We start from the raw sequence: 19,118 nt of genomic DNA on the forward strand, positions 1-19,118 counted from the left end.
TTTTGTTCTTGTTCTAGAACTATTCCACGCAGATATACGACACAAGAGACGAGTGCAACTTCCCTTTCATGCTGATTTTGGTTAGTGTTACCATAGATATCATATAATAAATGCTAGATGTCTCGTCCGCGCTCATGTATGTATCGCTGCTGGCCAATGGAGATCGACGTCCGCACACGGCGGCCATCTTGCCACAGGGGGCTCGCTCACTCATAACATTGTTTTAATGGTGCATGTACTTTTTAAATAACCATAACTTGCTCAATTTTCTACCGATTTTCAAACGGGTTGGTTTGTTATAAACGTCAGAGATGTAGTTATGACACTGCGCACTTATAAATAATTCTAATATTATATATTTCAACATGTTCAATTATCCAGAATTATAGCCACGTTAATAACGTTTGGAAGAAACCAAACCGTTTGTAAATCCGTCAAGATTTCAGCGAGATAAGAGTATTTGTGTTCGTGCAGATCACTCGCCTTACAAAAAGCTTACCTGTGACAAGATGGCCGCCGGGTGATGCCGTTCGAGACTCCGCCGTGACATCTAGCCTTTATTATGTACATCTATGAGTGTTACAAACACTGGCATTGATTCATAACAATAGTGATCACAGTGCAAAGGAAATCACAAAAGAGAACAATATGTCAGATATATAGAAAATATTTATTGGTGATAACGTTTGAACAAACAATTGTTAAGAGTTATAAAACATTATATAAGCGATCTCAACTTTGCATTAAATGCATTTCTTGTTTCAAACACTCGACATCTGGCATTCTGAGACAACTTTCACAAGCCCTAATTATTAATTATGTTCACAATAATTCGCTTGTGACCGCGCCGGCAATGACTGCTGGAACCGTGGACCGTCAATGATAGAACTTCAATTTGAAGCAGCAAATCACATTGAGTGAATATGAAGATTCAAGCAGACAATGATGGAAATACAACAAAATCAGAAAAAAATTAATTTAGCAATCAGAACAATGCAAAGTCTCATGTAAAATCAGATTGATGAAGCAGGAGGAGGATGTTGCCGCATTAAACCGAGTTCACTGGAGGATTTCAGTCGAAGAGCACACTGGTTTCGCTAAATCCACACTGAGATCCAGAGGTAATGCCTCTCGTGTGCAAATGTGTGGGAATGACACGAGACGTTAGCGCCGGAAGAGCCGTGTGTTTCTTCATCATACATACTGCTTCTTCTGCGCTTGAGAGGCTAAATCCTTAGCCTTCACTTTAGCGGCGAGCGCAGTTTCGCGAGCCTTCACCGTCGCGGTCTCTGCTAGCGTCCGTGTGGGAGTTTCACCTGCAGGAGAACCGGACACAACCGGTAAAGCAGCAGCTCACTTCACAAGTCCGGATGGTTTACTCATCCAAGATGTCCATGTGTTTCTCTCTCCAGTGGGACAGAAATGCAGGTGTGTGAGGAACACACTCCAGGATGTTCTCCATATAGTGACTTCAACGGTCCAGCGGGTCGAAGGTCAGATGTGAGTTTCAGCTTCAAAGTCTCTCACGATCCAGCCGAGGAATAAGAGTCTCATCTAGACAAACCAGCCGCCATTTTATAACTAAATAAACATTTATACACTTTTATCCACAAACGCTTGTCTTGCACTCGCTGTGATGCGACACACATTGCGTAATCGGGTTGAAAGGTCACGCGTGTTCCGGTTTATAAATGTAGTGTAGTATCTCATTTTCTCCTCCAGCTTCAAAATCATGCGACATCTTTGTTTTACCTTTTGTTTATTTAGTAAATGGCGTTTGACTCAGTCTTTGCACATTCTCTTTGTAAACACTCGGTCGGTTCTTCTGCGGACGTCACGCTTGACCTTTCAACCCGATTACGTGATCCGTGAATGTGTGTCGCATCACAGCGAGTGCAAGACCAGCATTTGTGGATAAAAGTGTATAAATGTTTATTTAGTTATAAGATGGCGGCTGGTTTGTCTAGATGAGACTCTTATTCCTCGGCTGGATCGTGAGAGACTTTGAAGCTGAAACTCACATCTGACCTTCGACCCGCTGGACCGTTGAAGTCACTATATGGAGAACATCCTGGAGTGTGTTCCTCACACACCTGCATTTCTGTTCCACTGGAGAGAGAAACACATGCACATCTTGGACGAGTAAAGTATCAGGAAATGTTAATTCTGACGTGAACTGCTCTTCAACAGCTCCTGCACACTTGAACTCTAGCTGGGATCTTACCTTGCATCTTGGCCAGGATGAACTCAAAGCCTTTCATGGTTTTAGTAACATTGCTCTTAAATCGGGCAAGTCCGAATTCCTGAAAATGGGATAACAATGGAAAGCACTTTGAGTAGGCAGTTGAACTGCAAACTAAACACCACACGTGAACATCCACGTGAACAGCAGAAAGTTACTCACTACTGTGATGAATCTCTCTAAAAGCTGTACTATGGCACTGCGTAGAAAGATTGAGCTATTTTCATGTATAGTTACTGGTTTGGCGGCATTGTACTGTGTGTTGTACTGAAGCCCTGAACCGCAACGTAAAACAAAAAAAGAATACATGTAAAAAACAATTTTGACATTTTTTTTCTCAAAATATTTCGAGATTAAAGGCGAAATATTTCGAGATTAAAGTCGTAATATTTCGAGATTAAAGTCGAAACATTACGAGAATACAGTCTTCCGTAGAAATTAGAAGTCTTCCACAAACACGCAACTTCTACGGAACTGTATTCTCGTAATGTTTCGACTTTAATCTCGTAATGTTTCGACTTTAATCTCGAAATGTATGTTTCGACTTTAATCGCGAAATGCTAGAAAAAAATTGTCACATTTTTTTTTCCACTTTTTTTTTTTTTTTTACAGATTTTTTTTTTTTTTTACGTTGCGGTTCAGGGCTTCCGTAGTGTTGTCTTTAAGAAATTGAAAATAAATAATTTAAATTAAAAAAAGTGACAGTCAATAAATTTATAATGTTACTAAATATTTCTATTAAAAAAATATATATTATAATCAAAGAATCCTGAAAAAAGAAGTATCATGATTACGTTGATAATAATAAATGTTAAAAAAAGAACAAGAAATCTTTCTTGGCGATGAACACACACTCGGCGCTGACCTGAACGGCTTTCGAGAGGCCGTACAGTCTGGAGGAGATCCGGGCCTCTCTCTCGATCTCGGTCCAGCTGCTGTTCTCAGGGTTCACTTTATACACACACCGCTCCTCCACGCTCTACACACACAGAACACACACTTCATCTCCTGTAGCTCATGTGTAGTCAGGACAGGTAATCATTCAACTAAGCAGGAATATAGAAACTAAACATGTTAACGATATTAACTCATGCACTAGCAATTATTAGTCTTCTTTTATATATCGCACAATGAAGAGTCTTTAAAGAGGACATGTTCTGCTTGTGTCATGTTCATCTGTGTTCAGTGTGTGATGCTGCTGTGTGATCATGAGAAAGCTCTGAGTTATCCTCTATATCAGTGTCAGTGTTTCTGAACTCCTGAAAAGCCTCCACTGTAGTCTTGAGTTTCTTCCGGGAACGAACACGCCTCAATATTCCTCATTATAATAATTAATACGCAGAATAAAGGGGCGGGGCCTGGTTGAGTTAGTTAGTAGTGTGTTAAACTGGCGGTTATGGTAAGGGGCGGGACATTTCCCAAACACACTCGAAGCGCTCGACCAATCACAACACACTGCTCCAGCCGACCAATCAGAGCACAGTGTGCTTTTCAGAAGGAGGGGCTTCATAGAGACAGGAAGTAAACAGCGTTACTGACAGACTGGGAAGAGAGGAGCCGCAACAATGGAGAATATGAGGAAAATAATCAGGAAAACCTGTTCTAGTCGAGCCTGAGAACTACAGCAAGAGTTTGAAAAGAGCATCACAGGTCCTCTTTAAAGCAGCTCTTGGCCACTGTCACCTCATGTTGTTCTTCAATATTTATATTTATATTTTAAATATTTCCACCCCGATTCTTATTTTTTTTCATCGATTCAAATGTTTTATTTCGTAAACTCTTATTATTCTACTGTAATGCAGTAATGGAAATCTAGACACAATGTTTATGTTATTTAAAATGATCAGCTATAATTAATCAGTTTTTGTTCCATTTCAGAAATAAAAAGGGAAAATGAAGAGCTTATTGTCGTTAAAGTACTGTCAGAATGCACAACATATTAATAGCTCTAAAAATAGGCTTCATTGTGTTTTGTGTAAAATCTGAACGCTTGTGACTTAGATTTTGGTGTGTTGGGGAGCAGCCGTGTGTGTGTGTGTGTGTGTGTGTGTGTGTGTGTGTGTGTGTGTGTGACGGCGCACCATCACTCGAGCGTGGCTGATGTTCCAGGTGAGCGTGGTCATGGTCCGGCCCTGAGGATCCACCACGGAGTCCTCGAGGATGTAGGCCTTCTGGGCCATGTGAGCGGGCAGAAACCTCTCCGCCCAGCGAGGAGCCCGGCTGGTTTTGGTCAAGAGACGTCTGGACATCAGGCAGTTGTCTGGAGTGACTTCCCGAAATATGATGTCTTCCGTTAAAACATGATTACTGGGGAATACAAAAAAATAAATTAAGTTGAATATACAAAGTTAAAAACACTGATTATTGAGATAACCAACACACAAAAGCCTTCTTTATGTAAAAAATTAATACATTCATCAAAATAAAAGTACTTAAAAAGTTACATATAAAGGAACTCTGGATACTCAGGACATATATATATACACACACACGTGTATGTGTGTTTTTTATTTGGGCCTGTATGGGTGTGTATAAGGGATAACGGCTAGCTGTGTGTATTAAATGATTTTAATGCTCGATGTGCAGGCAGAGAAGAGAAACACGTAGCAGAGTGCATTCTCATGGTTTAACGCACAGCTAGCCGTGGATTATCCTGCTTATACCATGGCCATTTGACAGCATTGACAACTTAAAGCTGTTATTGATGTTTGCAACGCAATATTTGACTGGAAGGATAAAAGTGATTTTTTCATCAGTTACGACTTGTTAGTGTTTGTGACGCATGTGAGTGACGTGTGTGTGTGTGTGTGTGTGTGTGGGGCGTATAAGACTGGTGATTAAATTGACTGGAAATACCTGTGCATTGAACTGTTTAATCACACCACCCAGCCAATCAAAATCCAGTATTCAGACAGACCAAAAATATAACTAGAAAATGTTTAGGTGTGTGTATTTTGTTAGTACCTGTAAGGGTTGGGGTATAATAATAATAATAACATGATGAATATGTGTTGTAATAGCACCTGTAAGGGTTGGGGTATAATAATATATAATAACATGATGAATATGTAATGTAACAGCACCTGTAAGGGTTGGGGTATAATAATAATAATAACATGATGAATATGTGTTGTAACAGCACCTGTAAGGGTTGGGGTATAATAATAATAATAACATGATGAATATGTGTTGTAACAGCACCTGTAAGGGTTGGGGTATAATAATAATAACATGATGAATATGTGTTGTAATAGCACCTGTAAGGGTTGGGGTATAATAATAATAATAACATGATGAATATGTAATGTAATAGCACCTGTAAGGGTTGGGGTATAATAATAATAATAACATGATGAATATGTGTTGTAACAGCACCTGTAAGGGTTGGGGTATAATAATAATAATAACATGATGAATATGTGTTGTAACAGCACCTGTAAGGGTTGGGGTATAATAATAATAATAACATGATGAATATGTAATGTAACAGCACCTGTAAGGGTTGGGGTATAATAATAATAATAACATGATGAATATGTGTTGTAACAGCACCTGTAAGGGTTGGGGTATAATAATAATAATAGCATGATGAATATGTAATGTAACAGCACCTGTAAGGGTTGGGGTATAATAATAATAATAACATGATGAATATGTGTTGTAACAGCACCTGTAAGGGTTGGGGTATAATAATAATAATAACATGATGAATATGTAATGTAACAGCACCTGTAAGGGTTGGGGTATAATAATAATAATAACATGATGAATATGTGTTGTAACAGCACCTGTAAGGGTTGGGGTATAATAATAATAATAACATGATGAATATGTGTTGTAACAGCACCTGTAAGGGTTGGGGTATGTAGGAAACTTTTCCTTCTTCTAAGCAAATACCAGGAGACGTTTGGATCACGTTCAAGCAGAAGTTCTTCTTTATTGCGCGTGGCTGCAATTCTTTCAAACAGTCTGAATCTAAACAGTATACATTGTAGTTATATACATTCCCAGGGGGAGGAGTCTTCTTATCCAGCAAAAACCGGTATGGCAGGTTCTCTAGATTGCTCTAGAGAAACCGAGCCAATCAGCTATTGTATTGCTAATCCAATCATCCTGACTTGATTGCTCAAACCTTAACATTATCATAGAGACAAAGGCACCGCTGTACCTTGAGCAAATGGCTCTGAAAGTAATTTGCAGAACAAAAGGTGAGAGAATTCAATGATTTGACTCATTTACAAGTCTGGCCAGAATCTGCTGCTGGAAACTCAATAATCATCAGTTAAACCTAAAATGAAATAGACTCTTAAAATTTGTTATCCTTCAGTCCCCCGTTTGAGAGTTCTTTAAAACTCTCACATAATATACAAATTTAAACACTTAAAAGTTCATTCTTGTAACTGGTGTAAATTACAGGCACATATAACTTATTCTGTGTAGTTCTTCTGTAATTACATGCGGACACAGAAACAAACATGCAATTAGGTTTCGTGAAACTTTCAGTCATCTGGTGGAATTTTGCTGAAAAATCAAGAATGTCTTGTTGGATTTTGTTCAAGTTCTCTGTTGGATCAATTAAACCTGTGAGATGGGATTAAAGCTCCAAAAGTTCTTTCACCACCATGGTTGTGCACAAGTGAGTCCTGGAAAGCAGCCATGTTCTTTGTTTGTGGCAGAAGCTGAAGTTGCATGTGCCATGCAACGTTCTTTCCAGCAAACAAGGCGTTCTTGACATATTCATTAGCTCTAAGAATATGTTGTTTCTGGAGTCTACACTTTGCGCGATGTCCATGATGGTTAGTAGTGTGACAATCTTGATCATGTTCGATGGATGACTGAAGGTTCCACTGTTGACATACGGAACGTATGTGATTCTCTGCGTTGTGTATTTTTTTATTTTTCTTCGTGATAGTTGGCTCAGCAGTGGGTCGAGTCGTTTTCTGGAAGTTTTGTGGCTTCATACACAGGTGAGGAGGTCTGTGCATATCGGTCTCAGGACAGCCATCCAGTGGTATCTGCACAGAGGAAGAAAGAAAACAAAAGAGAAAACGGCAACAGAGCAGTATTCGTTGTAAAGACTGGTTTTATCCTCTGTTCAAACTGAGTCTGCTATTTGCTGTTCCTTCTTTCCCTAATTCATGAGACACCTAACGAAACAGTGAGGTGATGATGGACTAGTGGAGGGGGAGGGCCTATAAGGGAAATGTCTTCACCGCAAGGGTTGGCCCCCGAAAGCCTGTTGCTTCCGGTTCTTCCCTGGGCTCCTCACTGTTCCATGTGTCCTATCCTCTCCCTGTAGCTGGAGGAACAAATTTACATTGTGACACATGAGTCCAAGTTTTCCTTCCCTGACACAACACTGTAGCTGCTGTAATCAACATCACTCGATGTGGTCTGTACCACTTAGGTTCTAACGGCTTGTTTCTTGAGCTGAACCATCAACAAAACAACAATTTTCAAACTAAATTTTCTATGGGAGTTTCTTTTACTTCCCTCGTAGGTGTGTATGTAAACGTAACACAATTGTGAGTCATTTCTCCTTCATCCTTTAACACAACTTCAGTCATTGCAGACATCATACATGAGGATGGGTTCGTAACTGGTGCACGCTGTAATACAATATTCGGAGCTGTGAGGGTCGTTAACCAATTTCTTTTGCTTGATTCATTAGTACCTGCATGAGGGCTTTTTAAATTTACAGTCTGACCTAACACCATTACTGATGAAGCCTGTGCTGTAACATAACATTTTAGGCTGTGAGTTTACTTAATCAGTGTCCCCCAATGGAAAACTGAGACAGTCACTTTCCTTTTGTGCTATTAAACAAAAACAAGTCTTTCATCTTTGTTGTAAGTTACTGGGGAAATTAAGCACTCACAGCCCAAATGGCTAACACCTCAACAAGTTGCCCCACAAGTTTAATGACAAGGGCAGCGGCTGCTTCAGAGTAGCAAGCAGACTGAGTAAAAGCTGCGTAACATTGTTAACGTCTCTAAAATTCTGTTTGTTTTTTCTACACTCTCTTCCAAAATGTCCGTGCTTGCCACAGTAAGAACAACTGGCTTCTCTAGGACTTTTGCGTTTCTTTGGCTTCTCTGAGTTGACCTTAACAGTAACTGCTGCAATTCTTACTCTCTCTCTGACATCAGAGTCTCTTTCCCAAATGACTAAACTGTCCAGGTTGTCTTCCAGGGTTCTACTGCACCATGTTATTTCTAAGTAAGGCAATGCATTTTTGTGTTCTGACAGAAGACCCTGAAACCATGTGCGAACTAGGGGACCATTATCACCTAGCACCTTCTCTGACGTGTCAGCAATTCCGCTGTAAGCTGCAGCGGTCTGGCAAAACCTTTCTGTGTACTCACAAACAGTTTCATCCTTCTTCTGTACACAATTAGTGAGCTTTGACCAGTCCATGTGTGGTCCAACAATGTTCTTCAGAATTTTCAAGACACCTTCTCTCAAATCATCTTTACTGGCCTGTTGCAGTTCAGAATTGTTTACAGCACTTTCAAAATCATTGAATTCTGACTCAGTCAAGATCTGTGATATTAGCTGGGTGACTTCAGCTAGAGTCATATCATAGAGCCGCATCTTTTTGGACAACTCTCTCCTAAACTCAGAAAAATGTATTTGCACTGATGGCAAACTTTCAGCAATTCTCTCAATATCTTTAGGACCTAAAGATGTTTTGACTGCTTTTGATGGCAATATGGGGGTTGCAAATGAAACTGTGTCAACACCTTTTCCCTGAGGCTTTTGTCTAGCTACACACACTTCAACTGCATTTACATCTGCATTGGCATTGTCCTCTATTCTATCAAAAGACTGTGAATCAGGATAGCTTTGATCTGACTGTTGGTCTTCTGAGTCACATTTGGTTGAGGCCTTGTTATGGCCCACCTTGTCTGTGAGACAGGACATTCGAGTGTGCAATTGTTTGTTCTGTTCAGTTAATTTAGCAATACACTGAGCTTGTTCTTGGGCAATGGATAAGCTAAATTCTCTGTGGCAGCAAATTATTCCCTTGATGTTATTCTTCCTGATACATGCACCTAACACTTTCTTGCAATCTTCAATAGACCATACTTTTTCTGGGTCAACACCAAATTTCTTTGTCAAATCCAATCTAACTGTCTCAGTCACTATGGAGTCCATGTGCTCTGATAACAAAGACTTGAATTCACTATCTGTCCATAAAGGGGTAGTCAGTCTAGTACTTTTCCTAAACATTGTGAATTTCTGTTACCACACAAACAAACACTAAACTTCTCTCTACTGTCTTACAAACAGAGGGTACAATCTTATTAGCACATGACGCTAATCTTCTCTAGCTTACCAAAGACAGGCCTTCTTTAGCAAGAGGATACACACAAATCTTAACATGTATCTGTTAAAATCTTCCCTGCCTAGCAGAGGATAAACCAAACTATCAGCACATAATGCTAACCTTCTCTGTGAAACAAAGGATAAACAAAATAAACTAGCAATTTATGCTAATCTTCCCTGCCTGAACAGAGGATACCAAAAATATTATAAAATGAATCGTCTCTAGCAAACGTAGAGGGTGTTACCACACAAACAAAATATTAGCACGTAATGCTATTCTTCCCTGCCTGAGAACAGAGGATACCCAAAATATTAGCGTAATGCTAAACTTCCCTGCCTAAGAACAGAGGATAACTTTCATCTCTAAAAGAAAAACTTTAGAGGATAACTTAGTTAACAACACTTGCAGCTGTTTGTTTAACGCTTCTCTGTCGGCGCAGAGGATCACACTTTTGTACTGGTATTGTAGGTTCTTTTGGATAGTCGCACTCACCAGACCTTGCTTTGTTCAGCTGGAAGTTTTGCTCTGGATTCCAAAAGATGCAGTCTGGAAAGCAGATCTTTGTTTGAGCTTGCTGGATTCAGTTTGGAGGAAGCTGGAACTCAGTCAGATCTTTGTGAGTAGCTCTATCCGGGTCACAAGGCACCAAAACTGTAGGAAACTTTTCCTTCTTCTAAGCAAATACCAGGAGACGTTTGGATCACGTTCAAGCAGAAGTTCTTCTTTATTGCGCGTGGCTGCAATTCTTTCAAACAGTCTGAATCTAAACAGTATACATTGTAGTTATATACATTCCCAGGGGGAGGAGTCTTCTTATCCAGCAAAAACCGGTATGGCAGGTTCTCTAGATTGCTCTAGAGAAACCGAGCCAATCAGCTATTGTATTGCTAATCCAATCATCCTGACTTGATTGCTCAAACCTTAACATTATCATAGAGACAAAGACACCGCTGTACCTTGAGCAAATGGCTCTGAAAGTAATTTGCAGAACAAAAGGTGAGAGAATTCAATGATTTGACTCATTTACAAGTCTGGCCAGAATCTGCTGCTGGAAACTCAATAATCATCAGTTAAACCTAAAATGAAATAGACTCTTAAAATTTGTTATCCTTCAGGTATAATAATAATAATAACATGATGAATATGTAATGTAATAGCACCTGTAAGGGTTGGGGTATAATAATAATAATAGCATGATGAATATGTAATGTAACAGCACCTGTAAGGGTTGGGGTATAATAATAATAATAACATGATGAATATGTGTTGTAACAGCACCTGTAAGGGTTGGGGTATAATAATAATAAATATAGCTGCAAGCAGCGATTACGGGCCCAAGCCGGTGGCACCGCCACCCTGGTGCCTTTAGTTACACTAAAGGCACCGGGCTGGCGCTGCCACCGGCTTGGGCCCTCCATCGCTGCTTGCAGCTATATTTATTTATATATATATATATATATATAAAAAGCCGCCACCCCGTTGCCTTTCGGGTTCCTGTGCACGACGGGCAATAACGTAACCCCGCTTTGACTGTCGAGAAGAAGTCTGCTTTAGAGCTTGTATCAGTGTGAGTCTTTCTGCTCCCCTACAAACACACACAGAAAAGGGGGGGGGGGCTGTCTGTGTGTGTGCCCTCCCTCCTTCCCCCCCCCTCCTCCTCCAGTATCTCACTGGACTAACACACACACACACACACACAGAGAGAGAATGGCAGGGGGAACTCTGTCAGAGAGAGACAAAACCACATTCAAACCAAAATATCTGACTTCCTGTTGGTCGGAGCTAATGACTGTAAATGAGAAAGATGTCCGGATCGATAAGCACAATATACAGACCGAGTTTTGTGACTGTAGGTAAAAATAACCCCCCCACTTTAGTCAAAAGTATCTTGAAAGTAACACACTTCCTGCTGCCAGTTGGTGGCGCTATAACTTTGACTCACAATAGCCACATCCATGTGATAGCCCTCTTACAACAAACACACTGCTGAAGTTTCATCAAGATCAATAAATGTATGAAGACGTTATAACACATTGTGTTTTTCTTTTCTCGCCATAACTTTGTTTCCTCGCCACGGCCAAACCGTTCGAGATATCAAAAATCCGTCCGCAATTTAGCGTCCTCAATGTCTTTACTTCATGCTGACTGAGTTTGGTGGCGATAGGATAATTTTTCTTGGAGGAGTATATCAAATTCCAGGGGCATGCGTTTTCATACAACCCATAATAGCCGACTTCCTGTTGGACTGGCGTAAAACTTAGAGCACGAAAGTTGTTCGGCCCGATGATATCTAAATGTGTACCGAGTTTCATATTATTACATGCAAACGTGTTTGATATATGGACCAAGTTTTTCGGACCACGTTCAAGGGGGCGCTGTTGAGCTCCCCTGCCACGCCCGGGTAACAGCTTCAGCCCAGCCCTGATGGTCGCAGGTTGTGACCTGTGTGCAAAGTTTCAAGAGTTTTCGAGCACGTTAAGGGCCCCAAAAGTGCCCGAGAAGTCCCACACAGCAGAGAAAGGGTTAAAATAAAGCCCCCCTCCTCTCTCACACACACAGACACTGAGAGAGACTGGCAAAATTCCCATCAAATCACATTCAAACCAAAATATCTGACTTCCTGTTGGTCGGAGCCAATGACTGTAAATTAGAAAGTTGTCCGGCTCGGGGAGATAAATATAAATACCGATTTTTGTTACTGTAGGTAAAACTAATACCCCATTTTTGACTAAAGGTGGCGCTACTGAGCCCCTCCACCGCGCCCGTTTCTGAAACTTCACACATGCCTAGTACCTAATAAATCTGATATGCATGTTGAGTTTCATGCAATTTGAAGCATGTTAAGAGCCTCAAATGCACCCAAAAAGAATATTAAAGTTTGATGCGTTGCCATGGCAACAGTATTTAAGATATCAATAATCCTTTCACAGGTCTATATCTGCCGTGTGTTTACATTATACAGATGAAGTTTGAAGCAAATCGGGTAAAAATAAGAGGGTGATTTCAAAGCATTTTGAAAGTGACACACTTCCTGCTGCCAGTTGGTGGCGCTATAACTTTGACTCACAATAGTCACATCCATGTGATCGGCCTCTTACAGCGAACACACTGCTGAAGTTTCATCAAGATCAATTAATGCATGAGGATGTTATAACACACTTCCTGTTTCCAATATTCGCCATAAATTCGTTTCCTCGCCACGGCCAAACCGTTCGAGATATCAAAAATCCCCTCGCAATTTAGCATCCTCCATGTCTTGACTTCATGCACACCGAGTTTCGTGGTGATTGGTTGAATTTTCTAGGAGGAGTATTTTAAATTCCATTGCATGTGTTTTTTAAACTACGCCAAATAGCCGACTTCCTGTTGGACTGGGGTAAAAAGTCAGAGCACGAAGGATATATGAACCGATGAGATCTATAAGTGTACCGAGTTTCATATTATTACACGCAAGCGTGTTTGATTTATGGACCAAGTTTTCGGACCGCGTTCCAGGGGGCGCTGTCGAGCCCCCCTGCCACGCCCGGGTCCCAGCTTCAGTCCGGCTCTAATGGCCGCGGGTTCTGACATTTGTGCAAAGTTTCAAGAGTTTTTGAGCACGTTAAGGCCCCCAAAAGTGCCCAAAAGGTAGTAATATAATAATAATAAATAATAATAATAGTTAAGAAGAATAATCCTTTGGAAAACAATAGGGCCTTCGCCTTTTCAAGGCTTGGGCCCTAATAACATGATGAATATGTGTTGTAACAGCACCTGTAAGGGTTGGGGTATAATAATAATAATAACATGATGAATATGTAATGTAACAGCACCTGTAAGGGTTGGGGTATAATAATAATAATAACATGATGAATATGTGTTGTAACAGCACCTGTAAGGGTTGGGGTATAATAATAATAATAACATGATGAATATGTGTTGTAACAGCACCTGTAAGGGTTGGGGTATAATAATAATAATAACATGATGAATATGTGTTGTAACAGCACCTGTAAGGGTTGGGGTATAATAATAATAATAACATGATGAATATGTGTTGTAATAGCACCTGTAAGGGTTGGGGTATAATAATAATAATAGCATGATGAATATGTGTTGTAATAGCACCTGTAAGGGTTGGGGTATAATAATAATAATAACATGATGAATACGTGTTGTAATAGCACCTGTAAGGGTTGGGGTATAATAATAATAATAACATGATGAATATGTGTTGTAATAGCACCTGTAAGGGTTGGGGTATAATAATAATAATAACATGATGAATATGTGTTGTAACAGCACCTGTAAGGGTTGGGGTATAATAATAATAATAACATGATGAATATGTGTTGTAACAGCACCTGTAAGGGTTGGGGTATAATAATAATAATAACATGATGAATATGTGTTGTAATAGCACCTGTAAGGGTTGGGGTATAATAATAATAATAACATGATGAATATGTGTTGTAACAGCACCTGTAAGGGTTGGGGTATAATAATAATAATAACATGATGAATATGTGTTGTAACAGCACCTGTAAGGGTTGGGGTATAATAATAATAATAACATGATGAATATGTGTTGTAACAGCACCTGTAAGGGTTGGGGTATAATAATATATAATAACATGATGAATATGTGTTGTAACAGCACCTGTAAGGGTTGGGGTATAATAATAATAATAACATGATGAATATGTGTTGTAACAGCACCTGTAAGGGTTGGGGTATCTCTGCCAGAACGCCAGAAACACTTGGTCCCATGAGCTCTTCAGAAAGCCTGTACAGCTGAAGTACTTCACCATTGTTCCCACTCAACCTGCTAAAAACTGAAACAAAGGACAAAAACAGCTAATAGTTGAGATGTAAACGATATCTTCAAGACGGGCATGGGGAACTCTTAACTCTAGCATATGAGTGCATAACCTGATCTATGGCGTGGCAGATATACAGTATATGACTCAAAGCTGCACACCTACAAATGCCAGATGACTGACAGCTGGAGAATACTATCTTAGCAAGCAGATCACTGATAATCTCCTCAAAACCAGCTCGGGGGGTTTAAGAAGATCTAGATATAAGAACTTCCCAGAACTGTAGACAGCTGACTAGATTTAACTCAATGAATCCAAATAAGAGTTTAGGAAGAGCTAGAGTTCAGAGTTTAGACAAGATGTGCCTAAAAACCCACACAGCCATAGAAATACACGCTTTAATGGACACATGAAAATCTATTAATCGACCTTTTATATTATTAGGAGTAGTAGTACTCAAAAGTATTGGAGTAATAATGTAAGAGACGAGTATGAGCTGTGAACCGGATGCTAGCTGAGCTCGCGGCTAACGCATGTTTAACTGTCACTCTCTTTCTGAATGACGATCTATCTGCGCAACAACAACCAACAACATGAATATGAATGAGCACTTACCAGAGTAAACAGAGTGTGTCGTTGTACGAGGTGATTTCTCTACTCCTACATTGCACAATCATTCGCGTGTGTCGTCTACACATGACTACGTGACAGACGAGAGGATGGAAGGTCACGGTCAGCCAGTGACGACACTTCCGGAAGACCACTGGGCCAGTTGCGAGGAGTCCTCCACAACCCTGACATTATTAATATTACATCATGTTAACGTGGGTTATAATCAAAATACATAAGTTCTAGAAGAGTCGTTTTGTGGATAAAAGAGAAGTCTGAGAAATGCAACAATGGGTTTCGGACCTTTAAATATCAGGGATATCGAACATGCGGTCGTGGGTGATTTATTTTAGCACGAAAAATATTACGTTTTGATTTTTTTTTTTTTAATGTTTTGCTACATCAAATTGGTACGAAACTTCGACTTTTGGGTCACTTCATTGCCATATGAACAAAACAAAATCGTGTGATCCGAATGGGAAATACTATAATACTGAGCGATTTCTATTTTCTCGCTATTTTCTATTTCTATTGTATTTGATCATGTGTAATATACTCATATGCAAAACCTAATACAATTAATTGTCTGAAAATTATCTCTTTATATTATATTAAATGTCACCGATATGTTTTCCATGCGCTGTACAACATCATTATTTTAGAGAGAGAACAAATTAATTCACCAAAAGTTTATTTTTTTCATGTTCCAAAGATTTTGGTGCATTATCCTAGTCGCCACAAAACTCAATTTTAGATTTTTTTTATTTTTTTTAAATGCTATAATTCACCTACTTTTTTTATATATATATTCAACCTATTTGCCAGAGTTATACGAGTTTTTTACTGGTGCTGGGTGTTGTACTGATTTTTTTTGTACACATTTTATTGATTAAAAACAGTAATGAGATTTTAGCATTTGCTACTCATTTTCTCAGTTATAACCCTATGAGTTATAAATAAGCAACACCCTTATTTCAATGATGAACGTCAGGTCTTGCGTGTCCAGTATTTCAGCAGCATGGACAACAAGCAGATTTTGTTGCAGAAGATATTTTTAATGTCATGAAGTTTTGAACATTTCAATTATTCATGAACATTAAGGCATTGTACGCAGTGTAACCGGAGTCTTCAAACAGAGAAACCAAAACCATCTCTTGCTTTTCATCCACATGACTGGATCTTCAAATGCGAACAGAAATGCATTAAAAATTAAACACGTGATTTATTTTATTGCTAGTAAATATTTAAGCCTTTCTTCTTAATTCATTATAGTAACCCAAACAATTGACAATGATCAATAATTTAATAAATGTGTGCATAACCAATTTTTAACAAAATACTTTATACACAAACATACTTTACTTTTAAAAAATCTTAAAATATTACTCTATCCATCCGGAATAAACCCTGAAATAGAACTTTTATAAAAAATATCATTTGTATTCAATGAATAAGTGGAGAGATAATACTAATACTTTATGATGGATAGATGCACTTTTATGATGATATATGCACTTTTATGATGGACAGATGCACTTTTATGATGGACAGATGCACTTTTATGATGAACAGAGGCACTTTTATGATGGACAGATGCACTTTTATGATGGACAGATGCACTTTTATGATGGACAGAGGCACTTTTATGATGGATAGATGCACTTTTATGATGGATAGATGCACTTTTATGATGGATAGATGCACTTTTATGATGGATAGATGCACTTTTATGATGGATAGATGCACTTTTATGATGGATAGATGCACTTTTATGATGGATAGATGCACTTTTATGATGGATTGATGCACTTTTATGATGGACAGATGCACTTTTATGATGGACAGATGCACTTTTATGATGGATAGATGCACTTTTATGATGGATTGATGCACTTTTATGATGGACAGATGCACTTTTATGATGGACAGATGCACTTTTATGATGGATAGATGCACTTTTATGATGGATTGATGCACTTTTATGATGGACAGATGCACTTTTATGATGGACAGATGCACTTTTATGATGGACAGATCCACTTTTATGATGATATATGCACTTTTATGATGGACAGATGCACTTTTATGATGGACAGATGCACTTTTATGATGGATATATGCACTTTTATGATGGACAGATGCACTTTTATGATGATATATGCACTTTTATGATGGACAGATGCACTTTTATGATGATATATGCACTTTTATGATGGACAGATGCACTTTTATGATGGACAGATGCACTTTTATGATGGACAGAGGCACTTTTATGATGGACAGATGCACTTTTATGATGGACAGAGGCACTTTTATGATGGACAGATGCACTTTTATGATGGACAGATGCACTTTTATGATGGACAGAGGCACTTTTATGATGGACAGATGCACTTTTATGATGGACAGATGCACTTTTATGATGATATATGCACTTTTATGATGATAGATGCACTTTTATGATGGATAGATGCACTTTTATGATGGACAGATGCACTTTTATGATGGATAGATGCACTTTTATGATGGACAGATGCACTTTTATGATGGACAGAGGCACTTTTATGATGGACAGATGCACTTTTATGATGGACAGATGCACTTTTATGATGGACAGATGCACTTTTATGATGGACAGATGCACTTTTATGATGGACAGATGCACTTTTATGATGGATAGATACACTTTTATGATGGATAGATGCACTTTTATGATGGACAGAGGCACTTTTATGATGGACAGATGCACTTTTATGATGGATAGATGCACTTTTATGATGGATAGATGCACTTTTATGATGGACAGATGCACTTTAAAGTAGGCTATGAGAAAATATTGGCCAGGAAGGACTGGATAGCTACATCCATATTTAAATAGGCTATAGATTAACAGGAGTCAGTGGCAGAGAAGATGAAGCCAACAACTTACAGCATCCTCTCAACAAACTCTTATTCTGGATAAACTGCATTAAAAAGTGATCGTATTAACTTGTTCTTCATCTGGAAGTGGCCTCCGCCACTATAAACATGTGCTTGCTGTTGTAAATAAAGGACTGAAAAAAAGACTGTTTTAAATCAGATTTCTTTTGGGCTGTTCTCTGTCAAAATTCAGATTCATCATGTGACTTCGTACGCAAATTAGATCAGGAGTCACGTTAGTTTGATCAGATCTTTTAATTAATTCACAAAATAACAATTAATACCTATATGCATATTGTCACGGAAGGATGACTGTAAAGGAGATACTCGAACAGACTTTAATATTCAACACACCGAGGATATACAACCGCACATTACATGTAGACGATGGACAGGACAGGACAGAACTGACAGAAACCGAGAGCTAAGAGCAAACAAAGGAGGAGTGTGTGAACGGGAGGATCAATGAAACTCAGGAAAAAACAGCAACTGAACACAATGAAAACTAAAGGTTTGTATACATGACACCACTTTTATGCATTTTGGCGGTTCGTGTAGGCCTACATGACAAGAGGAACTTAAAGCGCAAGCTCTTGAAAACAACGTGCAAGGTTTTGATGGCTTACCCTCTGTAAACAACACAAACGTGAATTTGTGGAAAGTGTGTCATCTTGCGCATGCGTATGACATGTTAAGTGATATCGCCATCTGCTGGCCTGTAGGGGTGGGCGATCCCGCAGAATTCAGTATCGATCCGATACCAAGTAGTAAATACAGGGCCGATAACGATACCGATACCAATACTTTCTCATTTTAAAAGCATGCACTTGAATTTACATGCACTTTGGCTAGAGCAGTGTCATGATTTATGAGGTGAATGCATAATTAATATGCTAAATCTGAAGACGTTTTCATGACCACTAAATATTTTGTGATTTGTGCTCTCATATCGCCTGTAATTAGTCAGTGACTACCTTAATTATAGTAAATGTACTATTGTACACTAGCCTACTGTTCAAACGTTTGGGGTCTGTAAGATTTTTAATTCTCTTCTGCATTTATTTGATCAAAAATACAGTAAAAACTGTAATATTATTACAATTCAAAGCTGAATTTTCAGCATCATTACTCCAGTCTTCATGATCATTCATTATGATAATTAATTTTAATATGATGATTTAATGATCAAGAAACATTTCATATTATTATCAATGTTGAA

The 19,118-nt window shown here is 38.8% G+C and overlaps 1 protein-coding gene across 1 annotated transcript; it reads right to left on the reverse strand.

The window, feature by feature from the left end:
* Positions 1 to 651: 651 nt before the first annotated feature.
* Positions 652 to 15,303, reverse strand: prelid1a (PRELI domain containing 1a). The gene is made up of 6 exons (XM_079631643.1): positions 14,987 to 15,303; positions 14,271 to 14,386; positions 4,324 to 4,549; positions 3,108 to 3,221; positions 2,225 to 2,303; positions 652 to 1,316 (listed from the first exon to the last, which is right to left on the reverse strand). Exons 2-6 carry the CDS (start codon positions 14,360 to 14,362, stop codon positions 1,195 to 1,197), a joined length of 633 nt encoding a protein of 210 aa, XP_079487769.1. The 5' UTR covers positions 14,363 to 14,386; positions 14,987 to 15,303; the 3' UTR covers positions 652 to 1,194.
* Positions 15,304 to 19,118: the final 3,815 nt, after the last annotated feature.

This window comes from Phoxinus phoxinus (genome assembly GCF_949152265.1).
Source record: "Phoxinus phoxinus genome assembly, chromosome: 12".
Lineage (NCBI taxonomy): Eukaryota > Metazoa > Chordata > Actinopteri > Cypriniformes > Leuciscidae > Phoxinus > Phoxinus phoxinus.